Source organism: Echinops telfairi, unplaced genomic scaffold, assembly GCF_000313985.2.
Source record: "Echinops telfairi isolate 266 unplaced genomic scaffold, ASM31398v2 ScPeMD7_70;HRSCAF=299, whole genome shotgun sequence".
NCBI classification, from domain to species: Eukaryota; Metazoa; Chordata; class Mammalia; order Afrosoricida; family Tenrecidae; genus Echinops; species Echinops telfairi.
This window is the reverse complement of record NW_022103968.1, coordinates 59,727,362-59,742,962: the sequence shown is the minus strand read 5'-3', so window position 1 is coordinate 59,742,962 and position 15,601 is coordinate 59,727,362. Positions and strand designations below refer to the sequence as shown.

General features: G+C 41.6%; 1 protein-coding gene across 2 annotated transcripts in view; it reads right to left on the bottom strand.

The window, feature by feature from the left end:
- MYPN (myopalladin) overlaps positions 1-15,601 on the bottom strand; it is a 127,070-nt gene that overhangs the window by 69,231 nt on the left and 42,238 nt on the right. For both annotated transcript variants that reach the window (XM_045291667.1, XM_045291668.1), the window contains exons 3-6: positions 10,579-10,754; positions 8,540-8,591; positions 3,768-3,882; positions 1,801-1,875 (exon numbers count right to left, since the gene is read on the bottom strand). In XM_045291667.1, the coding sequence (XP_045147602.1) occupies positions 1,801-1,875; positions 3,768-3,882; positions 8,540-8,591; positions 10,579-10,754 (418 nt within the window). The remainder of the gene's footprint in view (positions 1-1,800; positions 1,876-3,767; positions 3,883-8,539; positions 8,592-10,578; positions 10,755-15,601) is intronic.

Sequence of the window (15,601 nt, the reverse complement as noted above, 5' to 3'; positions counted from 1 at the left end):
ATAAGTCAGATTCTAAAAATTAATCTGGAAAACGGAGAGGATCTTGTTTCACCACATGCCTAACTGATATGGCTCCGGGCAAATACGTCTAACTCTAGATCTTGAGAAACCACCTTGGATGAACGGGTCTGGTGCACTGACCTTGACATGAAGGTGTCCACGGGCGATGGGGACTTAGCTGTCCTTGGAGGAGCAGAGCTCATGGGAAGTAGACTCCGTGATCATTGCTTTAGTTTGCAACTCTCGTTGAGAGTTTCAGCCATAGCTTTAGTGATGTTGAGAGGGAGGTGAATCTCTGGAGGTAATCTTGTGTGTGTGTGAGTGTGTGTGTGTGTGTGTTTCTTGCAGGGGGTGGGAGATGGGAGGTGAGAAGGGCACTGAGTCCTATGCAATGTATAATGTTTAGCAACATCGCTGGTTTTTACCTATTAACTGCAAGTAGCACAGCCCCCTATTTGTGACAACCAAAAATGTCTTCGGACACTACCAAATGACCCTGAGGAGTGGGCCAAAATTAACAGTGATTGAGAACCACTGCTCTGAAACAACACATATTTTAAGCTTTGTATCTAAATTTATCTTTTATATCAATAATAAATAGTAAACCCAGGCAAATATTCCATCCTTTGATCTTCATAGTACCCCCAAATCTCATGCAACTCAAATTTTCACCTTTGCTCTTATTGCCTCCGGCACTAGGCAGACAAAGTCTGTGCCATGTAAGGAAAAGGACAATAGACAACAAATCAGGGAAACTTGTTTCTAGTCCTGACTCTGTCATTAACTAGCAGTGTGACATTGGAAGGGATTCCTGGTGGTGCAGGGCCTTGTCATTTGGTAGGCAGTTCAAACCTACCGCCAGAGCCCTGGGGCATAGTGGTTATGGATCGTGCTGCTTACTGCAAGGTCAGCAGTTTGAAACCACCTTGGGAGAAAGAAGGGGCTTTCTACTCCTGTGAAGGGTTCCGTCTCAGAAACTCACAGGGGCAGTTCTATCTTGTCTTGTAGCATTGCTATGAGTTGGCATCAACTAGATGGCAGTGAGCTTGCTTTTCCAGTCTACCAGAGGCGTTGAGGGAAAAGGATGTGGTGGTCTGCTCCCATAAAGATTTACGGAACTGGAAAACGTACGGGACAGTTCCACTCTGTCCTAAAGGGTCGCTATGAGTTGGAATCAACTCAGTGGCAAGGAGTTTGGTGTTCTGGTTTTGATGACGTTGAATGAATCCTTAAATCTCTCTGACTCTTCCTTGTCTGGTTTGTTTGTTTCACTTGTAAATGAAGGAGCCTGACTAAAATGTCCAGCTCTAACTGCAGAGTCAATGAGAGTCAGATTTTGTTGCCACCACAGGGTCAATTGCACAGACGAGACAAAGAAAGCTCTTTGTCCTAGAGTTAAGCTATCTAGAAGGCCTCCAGAGAGGATTTAATCCCCTGGAGCACCACCACAAGCATATGCAATCTGATCCTTTTCACAATCCAGACACCCCCCACCCCCCAGTAGTAAGATGCCAGAAATGCATCAGATGGGATTGAGGCATGACCATTCTGGATGTTGGCAAAAAGATGACCATGGAGTGAGGGACAAGATATTTCTTCCATTTTCAAAAACTGTTACTAGAAATCTGGGATCTGAAGTGATCGTCATAATAATTACCAAAATCAAAAGAGCAAAAAGGGATCAAAGCACTATGCTGCCAAATTTCTGCCAGAAAAATTCCTACATTTTAGCTCCCTGCTCCTTTGTTTGGAGGCTGGCGTGTATTTCAGTCCATGACAGAAAAATAACGTTGCGGTTACCTTTGTAAACACAGGTGCTGCGATGATGGGTTTTCCATCCAATCCTTGCAAATAGTTGGTAGGGCTCTGACCCGGCTGGAAGGGAAGCAACAAGAGTTACTATGATTAGAGAGATTGATAAATAGATATAGATAAAGGATTTGTATCTTGTATATGAAATTAACTTCAAACCAAAAGACTGGCATATCTATAGTCTGCCTGTGACTTCAAGTTTTAAAATGAATCGAATCATCTCTTTGCAGGTCATGGTGACTGTGAAATACATGCCTCTCATCCCGGCTGAATCATGGTGGCGTTGGGCTGCCAACCAGAAAGGAAGCAGTTGGAAACCCCCAGCCGATCTGGGGGAGAAGGATGAGGCTTTCTTATGTAAAGAGCTCCAGTCACAGAAACCCACAGGGGCAGTTCTACCCTGTCCTATAGGCTGGTCATGAGTCAGAACCCAACTGGGCAGTGAACATTTTGATCCTCTCTGCACATGAAACAAAACTTACCAAAACCTATAGGATAAGGTAGAACTGCCCCTGTAAACTGGGGACCAGCTGGTGGTTTTGAACGGCTGCTCATGTGGTTTGCAGCCAAATTCCTAACCACTATGCCCTCAGCCCCCCTTGGCACATAAAATAAACCCAAACTCACTGCCATCGAGTCAATGCTGGCTCATAGCAACCCATGTAGGTTTTCCTGAAACTATTTACAAGACTAGAAAGCCCAGTCTTTCTCCTGAGGAGCTGCTGGTGGTTTTGAACTGCCGACCATGCGCATGGCAGTCCAACGCATAACCACTACACCACCAAGGCTCCTTGCATGTAGAATAGGGTCGCTCTGAATCAGAATTGACTTGATGGCAGTGAGTTGACCACACACAAAGACTTATGTCATTAGCCCTGATCCTCTTGGCTTCCACAGGTCACAGTTTGAAAAAACCCTGGATTGGAGTAAAAATTTGACCCCTTTGCATTACTAAGAAGGAGCCTTGGTAGTGCCGTGAGGTAAGCATTGGCCTGCTAACCACAAACCTTGCAGTTCAAACCCACCTAACTCTGAAAAAGAGACTCCTGCAAAGATTGACTGTCCTGGAAAACCTGGATAGAGTCTTGATGAGTCAAAATCAACTCGATGGCAGGAGCTGAGTGAAGTCAGTAATTCTCGTTATGTATTTTTTTAGTTGCAGATCAATATATCTTAATATATTTACTTATATAAATTAGTAACTATTGGTATGACAATAACAATATCTTTAGATACTATGATTTCATATGTTTTAAAGTACAGTATGCCTATGAAGGGGCTTCAAAAAGTTCAGGGAAGTGGAATAAAAAGATATTGGATCAATAAAACAATTTTAAAAAGACATTGGAATTTCCCCACCTTTTTGGAACCCTTTCATATATTATTCTATATTCAGAGAAAATGCCTGTGCCAGAAACTATTAGTAGGCGATGCCTTGGGAAGTGGGCACCCAGGAGTCAAGCCTTCACTGTTTTTTGCTTAGTGCACTTTTGTACTTCCTGAAAGTTTTTTACAAGAAGCATGTATTATTGCTATTCATTACTTTGATGAACGCTCATGGTTGTTCCATTTAGAAAGTATAATTCCTTGAAGCTCCATAGTATAGAATGTTCATAGTATAGAATGTTCTTTTGGGGCCAGTGAGTGAGATGACAGTCCACAGTATATGTACTTCATACGCTTCATGAAACTGGAATATCAGAGATACCTATTTGGAAAGTTTTTTTTTAAATGAAATTTGTCTATGAAATCGCAGAATATGTCCCCAAAGCAAGAGGAGCCACTGATATTAGATAACAGAAGTACAAAGTGATTATTATGATCATGGAGCGTGTTGCCCAACCTCATTATGAAATTGCAATAAATGAAGTTAACGTATCAGGAAGGGGCATGATCATGTCGTACAAGGTGGTCGTGGTCATAGTGTCTTTCTGTCACCGCCATGGTCCTTGTACCTGCTGGATGGTGGACACACTGGGCTGGGCCACCAAAGTCTGGGCTGGTGGTGCCGCTGGAGGGATGGCTGCAGAGGTAGTGGGAAGGGCCGACTGCTCATTTGGCTTCTGGATTCTGAGAAATTATTAAAATATAGGTTATAAAACAGACCTAACATTGTTTATGACAATTCTTTCTTCTTTTTAAAAAAAAAAACATTTTATTAGGGGCTCATACAACTGTTATCGCAATCCATACACACATCAATTGTGTAAAGCGCATTTGTACATCATTCTCAAAACATTTTTCCCCTCCCTCCCCGCTCCCCGCCTCCCTCATGAGCCCTTGATAGTTTATAAATTGGTATTTTGTCATATCTTGCCCTGTCCGACTTCTCCCTTCACCCACTTTTCGGTGTCTGTCCCCCAGGGAGGAGGTCACACATAGTTCCTTGTAATCGGTTTCCTCTTTCCTACCCATTCTCCCTTTACCCTCCCTGTTTCGCCACTCACACCACTGGTCCTATAGGGCTCATCCGCCCTGGATTCCCTGTATTTTCAGTTCCTATCTGTACCAGTGTACCTCCTCTGGTCTAGCCAGACTTGCAAGGTCGAATTCGAGTCATGGTAGTGGGAGCGGGGAGGAAACATTTAGGAACTAGAGGAAAGTTGTATTTATGACAATTCTTTCAACAGAGTTATATAATGCCACTACTGCTTATATATGGATGTAATAAAAAAATCCTCATTCGACCATTTTCCACAAGTGCTGACTGAGGCATTCTCTGCTGTGCACGTAGACAGTGATGAATGAGATGAATCCGGCACTGCTATGTTGCCTGAAGTATATACGTTGTAAATCCTAAGGCCTGTGATCAAGAGTCCTGATGGGATAGTGGTTAAAGCACTGAGACGCCATTTAGAAAGTTAGCAGTTTGACCATAACAGCTACCCCAGGGAGAATGGTGTGGCCATCTGCTCCCATAGAGATGACCACCTGGGAAACTCTGGGCAGTTTCACTCTCTGCTACAGGGTCGGAAGGAGACAAAATCCAGTCAACTCGAAGGCAGTGGTGTTGAGGGTTATAATAAAAATTTGAAAAGGGGCTTCTCTGTTATATATTACTGCAATAGTGTTGTAAAGGGTATGTCATCAATCAATCTCCTGAGATAAAAAAAGAGGGAAAAAAATTCAAGCAAGCAAGCACAAACAGAGGGGAAACAAACACCCCACCTGATGGTCAGGCACCCTAGGGTTAGAAGCTGAAAAGGCAAGGCAGGCAGCATCACGCCTGTCCTTGAGTTAGTTGCTTTCAGAGTAGCCGGGGAGTCAAACACATTAACAACTTCGAGAGGTAAGACAGAAGCATGTGCGGAGGGGACTTTTGGAGATGTATTTTGTTGATGTCTTCTGGATCATTTTTTCAGGCCAGAAAATGATAGGATCAGAAATTTCTCTTAGAAATAACTGGTATGAGGGGTTCTCCCCCCTCCAAAAAAAACCTGGATTTTTTTTTCAAAGCTATGTATTTAAATTTTTTTACCAAACAGCTTAACAGTTTCAAAGTACTGTCCATTACACTTAATATATTTGTGAAACCTGCGATTCCATTCTTAGAAACATTTTTCAAACTCATCTGTTTGGATGGCTGACAGCACCTCCCTTGTTTTTTTCTTCACCTCTTCTACGTTGTCAAATTACTGTCCTTTCATGTCCCTCTTCATTCACAGAAACAAAAAGAAGTCACATGGAGGGAGGTCAGGTGAGTAAGGTGTGTGGGGAAAGAGAAACATGCTGTTTTTGCCAAAAACTGGTGCACTGAGATGGCTGTGTGAGCAGGTGCATTGTTGTGGTGGCAAAACCAGTCCTCCATCTGCCACAAACCAGGCCTTTTTGTGTGTGGCATATTGTTATGTAGTCTTTCCAAAACCTCTAAACAGAAAGCTTGATTAACAGTGCGACCTGGTGAAACGAACTCCAAATGTACTACAATTTTTCTGTTCAGGAAGTTGATGGACGTCCAGAAGGAGGTTTGTCATCAATTGACATTTTAACTTTTTTGAAACAAGAAAACCACTCGTACATTTGAGTTTTTCCCATAGCACTGTCCTTGTAAGCTGTGTTCAACACCACAACAGTTTCCGCGGCATTGTTCCTGAACAGGAAACAAAATTTCACAGCCGAGTGCTGTTCTCTTAAATCAGCCATCACAAAAAATGAGGTTCCAGCAAAAGCGCTCCTACGAAAAAATTCACTGGGACCAGAGAGAACCTTCCCAGGCGACACCACTGGGTGCACTAACGCAGGGCAAGTTGCTTGAGGCTTGCCTAGCAGGAAAACTGCCCAGTGCAATTTCTGTTTGTTTTTTTTGGGTACCCCCTCCTGTAGTTTGGATGCTAAAAGGAGAACAAAAGGCTGACGTTTACAGGAAGACCACAAAGGACATGCCTGACATAAAACCAAGCAGGAGAGAACAGGAAAACCATGAGAAAGACTAAGGGGGTCATTTCCACTAGTTATGAATTTCAATTTCTGCACAGAAGTTAAACTTAGATGAAGCTAAATTTATCTCATTCTAAGATAAACACACACAAAGAATCTTAAAGAACGGGACATGTTTTTTGCCCTGAAGGTGTTTACCCTCGCTAGAGGATAACAGAGTATACAAAACATTTCTAACAACTCTTCAACGACTCTTGTTAATGAATACACACACTGTATTTGTTCCAGGGAATCTCCATGAATAGCTACCACGTCTGTTTCCAGTTTCCCTGCCTTCTGTGCACAGCCTCCTCTGCCTGAAGCACCTTTCCTCCCTTTGACTTGGGGGTGTCTATCCACTTGTCTTTGAGACTCAGATCAGAGTCTCTCCTCGTCATGCTCATCCCTCACTGAACCATTAATAGTCCTTTGCGTCAAATCCAATATAACCATATATGGTTATGTTATGGAAGCTGCTATACATTCTTATTCTTAAGGGCTATCTGCATGGTATATGTTTTAAAAGTACCTGCTGTATTAATGTCTCTACTAGACTATTAGCCAGTTGTAGGCAAGAAATATCTGAGTTTTCTTTATATCTAGTGCAGCTAGCACGGTGCTTGATATAGAGCAGGTGCTCAGCTAATGTTTGTGGAAATGAATGAATGAATGAATGAATGAATGGAAGGATGCAACTTTGATTAGTGGTCAGTGCAGATGCTGAAAGTCTATGACTTGTCCAGATCATTTCACATATAAAGGAACTTCAAAACGTTTGTGGGAAATTTTCATGATCTTTTCATTCCACTCCCTGCAAACTTTCTGAAGCTCCTTGGATTAAGAAGATAAGTAAAAGAACATTGCTATAAAATCATGGAAATTTTTATTGAACAGAACTATCAAAATGTGAAGTGAGTGCTTCTTAAAAACATTTTTTTAAAAATTTTTCTTTTAAAGCGAATGCTCCTTGGTATATCCTCTCTCTGGGTCTGTACACCATCTGAAGGCAGTCTTCCATCTCCCTAACCTCTCCTGGAAGAATTTTGCATTCTTTAATTTGCAAGCCAGCATGTGAAAAAAAATCAATACACCACTTTGGACATCCATGAGGGACTCAAATCATGTTCCTTCCCCTTGTTTTGTGACTTTGGGGGGGACAAACAAGCCTCCAGGGGTAAGATAATGACGGTATAGTAGCTGGGGCACAATTGGCCAAAGGCCATCTCGGAGGGTAACCCCTGCTGCACCTGAAGCATGAGCAGGTGCATTTCCGTGACGGGAAAATATTCCTCACTGCAGCTTTCCTGACTTATTCCTCACCGATGCAGGTTTCCATTTTTAAAAACCTTTTCCTAGTAAACCATGGGATCATCCTATATTCTTTAGAATTCCCCCTTGGGAATCCCAAGAATCAGTCACCATAACTACTGAGCTGACCTCGAGCCCTGGTGACGTAGGGGGCTATGCGATCTGTTAACTGCAAGATCGGCAGTTTAAACCACTTGCTTTCCCGAGAAAGGCTTTCTACTCCCAGAAAGAGTGATGGGCTCGAAAACCCACCGGGGCAGTTCTACTCGGTCCTACAGGGTCACTTCACTGTGAGCTGGACTCAACTCAGTGGCAGTGGGTTTTGGAGTTTTCTTCTGTTTTTGAGCAGATTCTCTGGACATCACTGTTTTGATTGGCTGTTTTGGGGAAGGCACCCTAAGGCTAAGAAGACAGGCGTATTACCGAGTGAACTTGTCTGTCGCCAGCCACTGACTGGAAGAGACCCGTTTCACACGCTGTGTTTGGAATAAATGCATGCATGTATGAGCTGCGATCCCAGTAGCAATACTTCTGGGCTTACCCTGGTGTGTATCAAACCTAAAAGTTGGCAGTTTGGAAGAAACTACAGAACTATAAAAGAAGGGCCTGATGATCTGCTTCTATAAGATAAGAGCCAAGAAAATCCTATATAAAACCCTATTTATCTAGATGTAATTTAATATAACCAGATATTGTGCTATTGGAGTATTTTAAACCACTGAGTTATTTTTACTTATTTATTTTACTGGGTAGAAAAGTGATATGACACTTCATTGGTGATACTTCATCTAAAAATATTAAGCCTATTAAAATAAGCTGCTAAGAAAGATTAAAGGGAAAAAAATAGAGTTTTCTCCAAATCTACCCAGTCTTTTCTTTTGAGGTCATATCCCGCAGCCACTCCTGCAGATTGAAATTTTTCATAACCAGTTCCCAAATTTCTCAAGATCCGAAAATGCTAAGAGAGAGGCTTAGAGTCTGTTAGACAGAAAATTAGAATTACCGATTCATCTCTTCTTTGTTTGGATCCCCCTCTGAGTCAGAAGATGAGACCCCTGGAGGAATAAACACAAGATAGGAGATTTTAAAGATAATGATTTCTTCAATTGGTTCTTAGGTATCGGAAGACCTATAGAGTCTAAGACTTAGAAATGAACTCTAATACTCAGTGTTATCCAGGAGAAATTAAGATCAGATGGGAACTGAGGGATAGAGTTCAAATTCTGTGGTTCAATTTCCAAGTGTTTTTGTATGTGAACCATCTTTTAAAAAAATCATTTTATTAGGGGCTCATACAACTCTTATCACAATCCATACATACATCAATTGTGTAAAGCACATTTGTACATTCATTGCCCTCATCATTCTCAAAACATTTCCTCTCCACTTAAGCCTCTGGCTTTAGCTTGTATGTGAAACATTTATTACTGCCTTTGGACTCCCAATGAACACCTTTGCAGCCATTCTCTGTTGGCTGCAATTCCTCTTGGCTTTCACAGATTGAGTAAGGAAGGGATTAAGTTGGATTCCAAATATTGTAGGTGTAGGTGGATGCCCTTCCGTCCAGTCCTAATATTAACAAGTTGTACTTCAACGGGGGTGTTTAAAACCCTGTTGCTACAAGGAGGGGGAAAATCAGCAATCCAATCTCAGTGCTGTTAGCAGAGCTTTGATACCGGATTTAACTCTCAAAATAGTGAATTCCAGGAAGACACGACAGAGCTAAATTTGGAGTTATTTATTATACCCCAAAAATTTGAGAATAAAAATATACCAAGACACTTCTATGTATCCTTTAATTCAATCATAGTTTCTTGACAAGCCACCATGGGCTTGGAACAATGAAAAGGTATTGGAGATATAAAGAAGAATGAGACAATTCTGATTCTAAACTCTGGTTGGTAAATGGGCATTTACACCATAGCAATGAACATGAAGTGCTAAAATAATAGATTGTACAAGGTATTGTCAGTGGGAAAGGAGCTAAAGATGCCCCTAAAAACTTCAGAAGATAATATACATAGGAACTAAAACTTCGATGAGCATGCTAAGAACCTAAGTTGATTTCTTCCCTGAAGGCAGTTATGTAGATTTGGTGGCAGTAGATATGCCTTTCCAAGGTCCCCAACTTGTCTCCCTGCAGTCGATTCTTAACAGTAGCCAGAATGAGCCTGGGACAAACTAGTGAGATCATGGCGTGCCTCTGCTCAGAATCCTCCAGTTTCCCATCTCCTGCAGTCTAAAAGCTGACGTCCCGACAGTGACCTACACACACATACATGGTCTGCTTATGTGCCTTTCTCTTCTCCATTGTCAACCTCTAACATCACTCCTGTGACTTTTCTCCCTCGCTCCCTGCACTCTGGCCACATTGGTGTTTCTCTGTATCTTAAAGCAGGAACATGCCTATTTCAGGACCAATGGTCTTATTGGTTTCTCTGCCTGCGGTTTTCTCACCACCCTGCCTACAGTTGCAACTTTCTCCCTCTCTCTTTCACACACACACACAACACACACACACACACACACACACACACGCATACCCTCACAAATAGACATATACACAGTAAAACATACTCACTCTTATGCACATTTTCCTTGTTTTGTTTTTCTTCTACAGTGCTTACAAATATAGTGCTTATTTTATCTATATTTTATTTTTGAATATGTTTTATTTAATCTCATTTGTTTTGTTTCTCTCTTTATAACTTCCATGAGCCTATAGGTGGGGACTCCTGGTGGTGTGGTGGCTATGAGTGGCAATCCACATGGTCAGCAGTTTGAAACCACCAGCAGCTCCTTGAGAGAAAGACTGGGCTGTTGACTCCCGTGAACAGTCACAGTCTTGGAAAGCCACACAAAGTCACTAAGAGTCAGCACTGACTCAATGGCAGTGAGTTTGTAGATGAGGGATTCTTGTTTGGTCCCTGTCTGTAGCTCCACTGCCTAAATTAGGGTGTAGTCTAGTAGACCTGCAATAAACATTTATTATAACTCTATATCTTACTAATAATTGCCATGCTCAATACTTTTTTTGTTTACCTTCTATATAAATCTCAGCAGATGTTGAATCTGTCCCATAAATGTTAGAAGCAAAGCAAGAATAACGTCCCGTGTCTTCTTCAAAGGCTTCAGAAATGGTCAGTGAGTGCAGACTTCCTGCTTGGATGATGTGAATATCTGGGGAATTCTCAAGCTCCTTGCCTTCACAGTACCACCTGTAAGGAAAGGAATATGCCTGTTGGATATGGCCAAAACTGTGCGCAGTAATGCCAGAGACAGCTCTGGGTTACATTGGCCCCAGACATTCTCGTCAAAAAACGATGACAAACTTAATTTGGAACCAGAACATTAAACAATGGGTTATTATGGTGGTGTTTGGTTGTAACAATGAGATTTGGCAGTATTCAAACATGAACATTTTACTCAGGAAATTAAAAAGCGACTCCTACTAAAGAATGATATAACTGAGAGATCGGTGGAGAAACAAATATAACCAGGAAGAGTAGAGCGTTTCATTGGGAACTTGGCTTCTCAAACAACTCATAGGTCTGTAGACCAAATCATACCCACTCTTCACCTACTGATCAATGTAATCAGGCTTCAAAGACTACAAAATAAAGGATAACCATATCACAACATAACTGTCAAGTTACATCCTTACATAACTACCAAACTTTCTCATTATATAACCATCAAAGCACATCATTGCGTAACTTCCCAACCACTGAGAATCATGAACCAGCTAATCTGACATAAAACCTGAACCATCACATCAGCCTTACTCTCTCCCCTTCCCTTGGCATTTGTTCTTGCCAGACATATATTGTTTCTGTGCAAAGGAGTTGAACAGTAATTCTACCATCATTGTAAATGCAAAATGTTGGATAATGAAGTAGTCAAGAAATAAGGACTAGGTATACTACCCACTAAATAAGTGCTGTTGTTGGTTATTTGAAGAGGATCTAAGTAACTGTGGTAGTTACAGAATCTGGTGTCAATTTGAGAATTCAGAGTGAAGGGGTGGAGTCTAGCCTGTCAATCAGGTAGTAGCTTGATGACCTCACTTGGAGTTGCTAAGGACATAAATAGCTCCCTGGAGGCAGGACACATGCTCACTCCCTGTGAGACATCCCTGTGGAGAAGATACATGGGGAGAGGCTGATGGAGTCAGACTTCTGGAGCCGGAGAAGCCACGTGGAGACCCCTGCCAGCGCTGAGATGCTTACAACACCATTGGGTCCACAAGACTTACCCCCCACTGACCTGTGATTTTTTCCTGCATTCAGCGACATTGCATGCATTTTGTGAGTCTGAAGAGGGCTTTATAGATTGGTATCGGACATGTCGGCCAATATTGGACTTATGGACTTGATTTGGACTGGGATATTTTCTCAATATTCAACTGCTCTTGTATATAAAGCTCCCTCTTATACACATGAGTGTCTATGAATTTGTTTCTCTAGTCTACCCAGACTAACACAGTAATATTAAAAGTTTGTGAAGCCAAGTACATTAGTTTCCTAATATTCCATGGCATCTGACCTAGTTATAAGTGAAAATTGGAAAAAAGGAGGACACGTCAAATTGTCTCAGAAGTGGTCCCTCTCTGGGAAATGACTTAAGCTAACTATGTACCTACAGTTTGTAGCATTTTCTTTTCATTCTGTATATTTGAAGTGAAAATTTTTTATTACAACTTAGATTTTTTAAGGGAAAAAATTACAGAACAGAATACATAAGACAATGTTTAAAATGTGGAAGCTGTGATAACAGAAATGCACCTGAAACCTACCTGGAAACACCATTTAGCACCTGAAAGACTGACAAAGTGTAAAACATTATAGACTGTTTAGGGAATTTTAAATGGTGCAACACCTAGAAAAGGAAGGAGGCAATATCTGCCATTTATCATTTGTTTTCACGAGCCCACTTCCGAGAAGCTATCCCTACACATGCAGCTGAATGCATCGAAATGACAGATAAGCAAGATGACTTGTTGTGTCATTGTTTGAAATAACAAAAGATTGGAAGCAACCCAAGCGACCATCTTGAACAGACTGATGAAATAAACCACGATACAGAACACTATGCATCCCTAAGAGGAGGATGAGGAAAATGGGTTATTATGTGCCGAGATGAGCAGATCACAGAGATATAGAGCTAAATTTTAAACATGCCGATACAGAGTCGCACAGATCGTATGGTAGCTTTTGTGTAAGAAACAAGGGGTACGGAATAACAATATATTCATGTTGTTTGTGTTTGGGAAAATAAATGCCTATCTCTGAAGTAAGCCATAGATAACGCTCTACCCCCCTTGCTTGCAGTTCTGTGATAATTATCAATTGACAGCATGTTTTTGTTGTTCAGTGCCACCAAGTTAGATCCAACTCATAGGCGCCCTGTGTGCAGAGTAAAACAAAACTGCCCAGGTCGCCACCCTCTGCACAAGTATTACCATGTTTGAGACACAAGTGTCAGCCCAAAGTGTTCTACAATGATCTTTCCATCATTTTTTAAAGCAAGATTGGCATGAGTGAACAATGTAACCAATGTACAAGTCTTATATTAACCCATATGATCCAGAGAGCATGGTCCAGTCTAGGAGCTTTGGTGGCATAATGGGTTATACATTGGGCTGCTAACCACAAGTTGAGCAGTTCAAAACCACCAGCTGCTCTTTGGGAGAAAGGTGAAACCGATAGGGGCAAGTCTACTCTGTTCCACAGGGTCACTCTGAGTCAGAATCAACTCAATGGCAGTTGAGTGAGTTTTTGAGAATCGATAAAATTACTCAAAAGACACAGGACAGTCCCAGTGGCTTACTATTGGTGAGAAAAGGGTTAGGACAGTTGTGCTGAGGAAATTTTATCCATCACTACAATGAACCTGCTCACTCTTTAAAGGTTGTAGCAAGGGCTGCCTGTGTTAGTCTGGGTACATTAGAGAAGCAAATCCACAGAAACTCATATGTATAAGAGAGAGTTTTATATAAAGAATAAGTGCATATCAAGAAAACATCCCAAACCAGTGCTGCCCAAACCCACAAGTCCAACATTAGCCCATATGTTCTATACCAATCCACAAATTCCTCCTCCATCTCAAAACACGCACACTATGATGCCGACTGCAGGAGGAAAGCCGAGTCAGTGAACATGTAAGCATCTCAGTGCTGGCAGGGGTCTCCACACGGCTGCTCCAGCACCCAGGGCTGCATCGGGGCAGGTCCATGTGGCTTCTCCTCAGGGATGTCTTGCAGGAAGTGAGCCTTGTCAGCTGAAGCAGGGAACTGGCTAAGGCAGCTGCACCCTGGTCCTACCATCACAAAGCAAGAGATCCGAGAACTCGAAAGGCGAGGCTCACCGAGCCATATATTTCTCCACCCTTCAATTAACCCCACATGTGTTTATCAGCCAGGTTGGCACACTAAACTTTAATTATCTCAAAGCCGTACAAGAATTTCTTTAGGAAATACTACCACATCCATCCTACTTCTTCCTGTTCTCCGAACTCAAAGAACATTACTAAGGAACACAATTTGAGTCTCTTGAGGATGCCAAACTGTCGTTTTGACGTGGTGTAAATTGAAGCATGCAGAATTTTTGGATGAAGGGTTAGAGAGATGGAAACACCACCTTCAGGAAGTGCTGTAGACAGATAGAGGAGATGTCAAGAAACAATCACTTTACAGTTTGATCGTTTTGTTTGATAAAGGGCTTATGATTTTGTAGCAATATAGATTTACTTTCTCTTGTAGTATCCTCAGTGCCTAGTATGGTTCTCTCTATACTTTTTCCCTTACCCTTCTTATCTCACCCCAATCATTTCAAATTTTAAACGATCATTTCTCTTTGGGATGACAGTCAAGTCTACATGTTTAGCCTTGACTTATGATCTTCATCTTCTATCACACCTCCCTTCACTCATTCATGTACCAACCACATGAGCCTTCTTTCAATTCCATGGATACGTTAAGGTTTTTCCCATCTTCAGGTCTTTGCACCTTCTAGAATCTTCTCCCAGATAGTGACCAAAATACAGGTCTTTCTCATCAATCATGTCTGTGGTCAAACATCACCTTCCCTGACCTTCTTCCTGACATACCCCCCTTACCCTCAATCACTCTGTCCCATACCCTGCTTTAGGATCATCTTAATGATTATTTGATTATTATGTTAGTCTTACAACTGAGACCATCTTACTTATCTGTTTTGTTTGATACTGTTTGCTTTCTGCACAGGATTGTAAAGTCCACAAGAGGGCCTGGTCAGTTAGTCTACCACTATGACCCTAACCCACTTGCTGTCCTGAGCAGATTCTGCCACAGAGCAACCCTCACAGGGTTTTTGAGGCTGTCGCTTCTTATAGGTGTAGACAGCCTCATCGTTTTTCCCCTCAGAGTGGTTGAACCACCAACAGTTCACAATCTGAGACTTAGCCGATAGAGCTACCAGGGTTCCTTCTGTAGCCCTAGTACCTAAATGAGTGTCCTAGGACATAGCAGATACTCAGAAAAATGAGTCTAGCGGATTTATTGAAAGACTGGATGATAGAAAGACCTAATGCTCAATGTTTCACAAATATTTGCTATTTGACTCATCAAATTCTATCTCAGGCTTGAATGTCTGCTTGACAGCGGCAACGGTATGTGTAGCTGTCAAGTGGGCTCCTAAAGTTCCCAAGGCAGAAATCTCAGGAAGACCCTAATGAGCTTGCATGATCAAATCTTCAGGCTGTGCAGTTCCACATACAAATGCAAGCTTTCTAATGAAACATGGCATGTTGAGCACTTCTGTTTATCTTTATTTCCCTCTTTAAATGACCCCTAGGGGAGGGAGGGTAAAAAGAGGAACTGATACCAAGGGCTCAAATAGAACGTAAGTGTTTAGAAAATGATGATGGCAACATATGTACAAATATATTAGATACAATTTGATGTGTGGAATGTTGTAAGAAATCCCAATAAAATATTTTAAAATAAATAAATAAATAAAATGATCCCTAAAACAAGAAGAAAGGAAATTCTTTTTTTTCAATTTTTAATCATTTTGTTTTAAAAAAA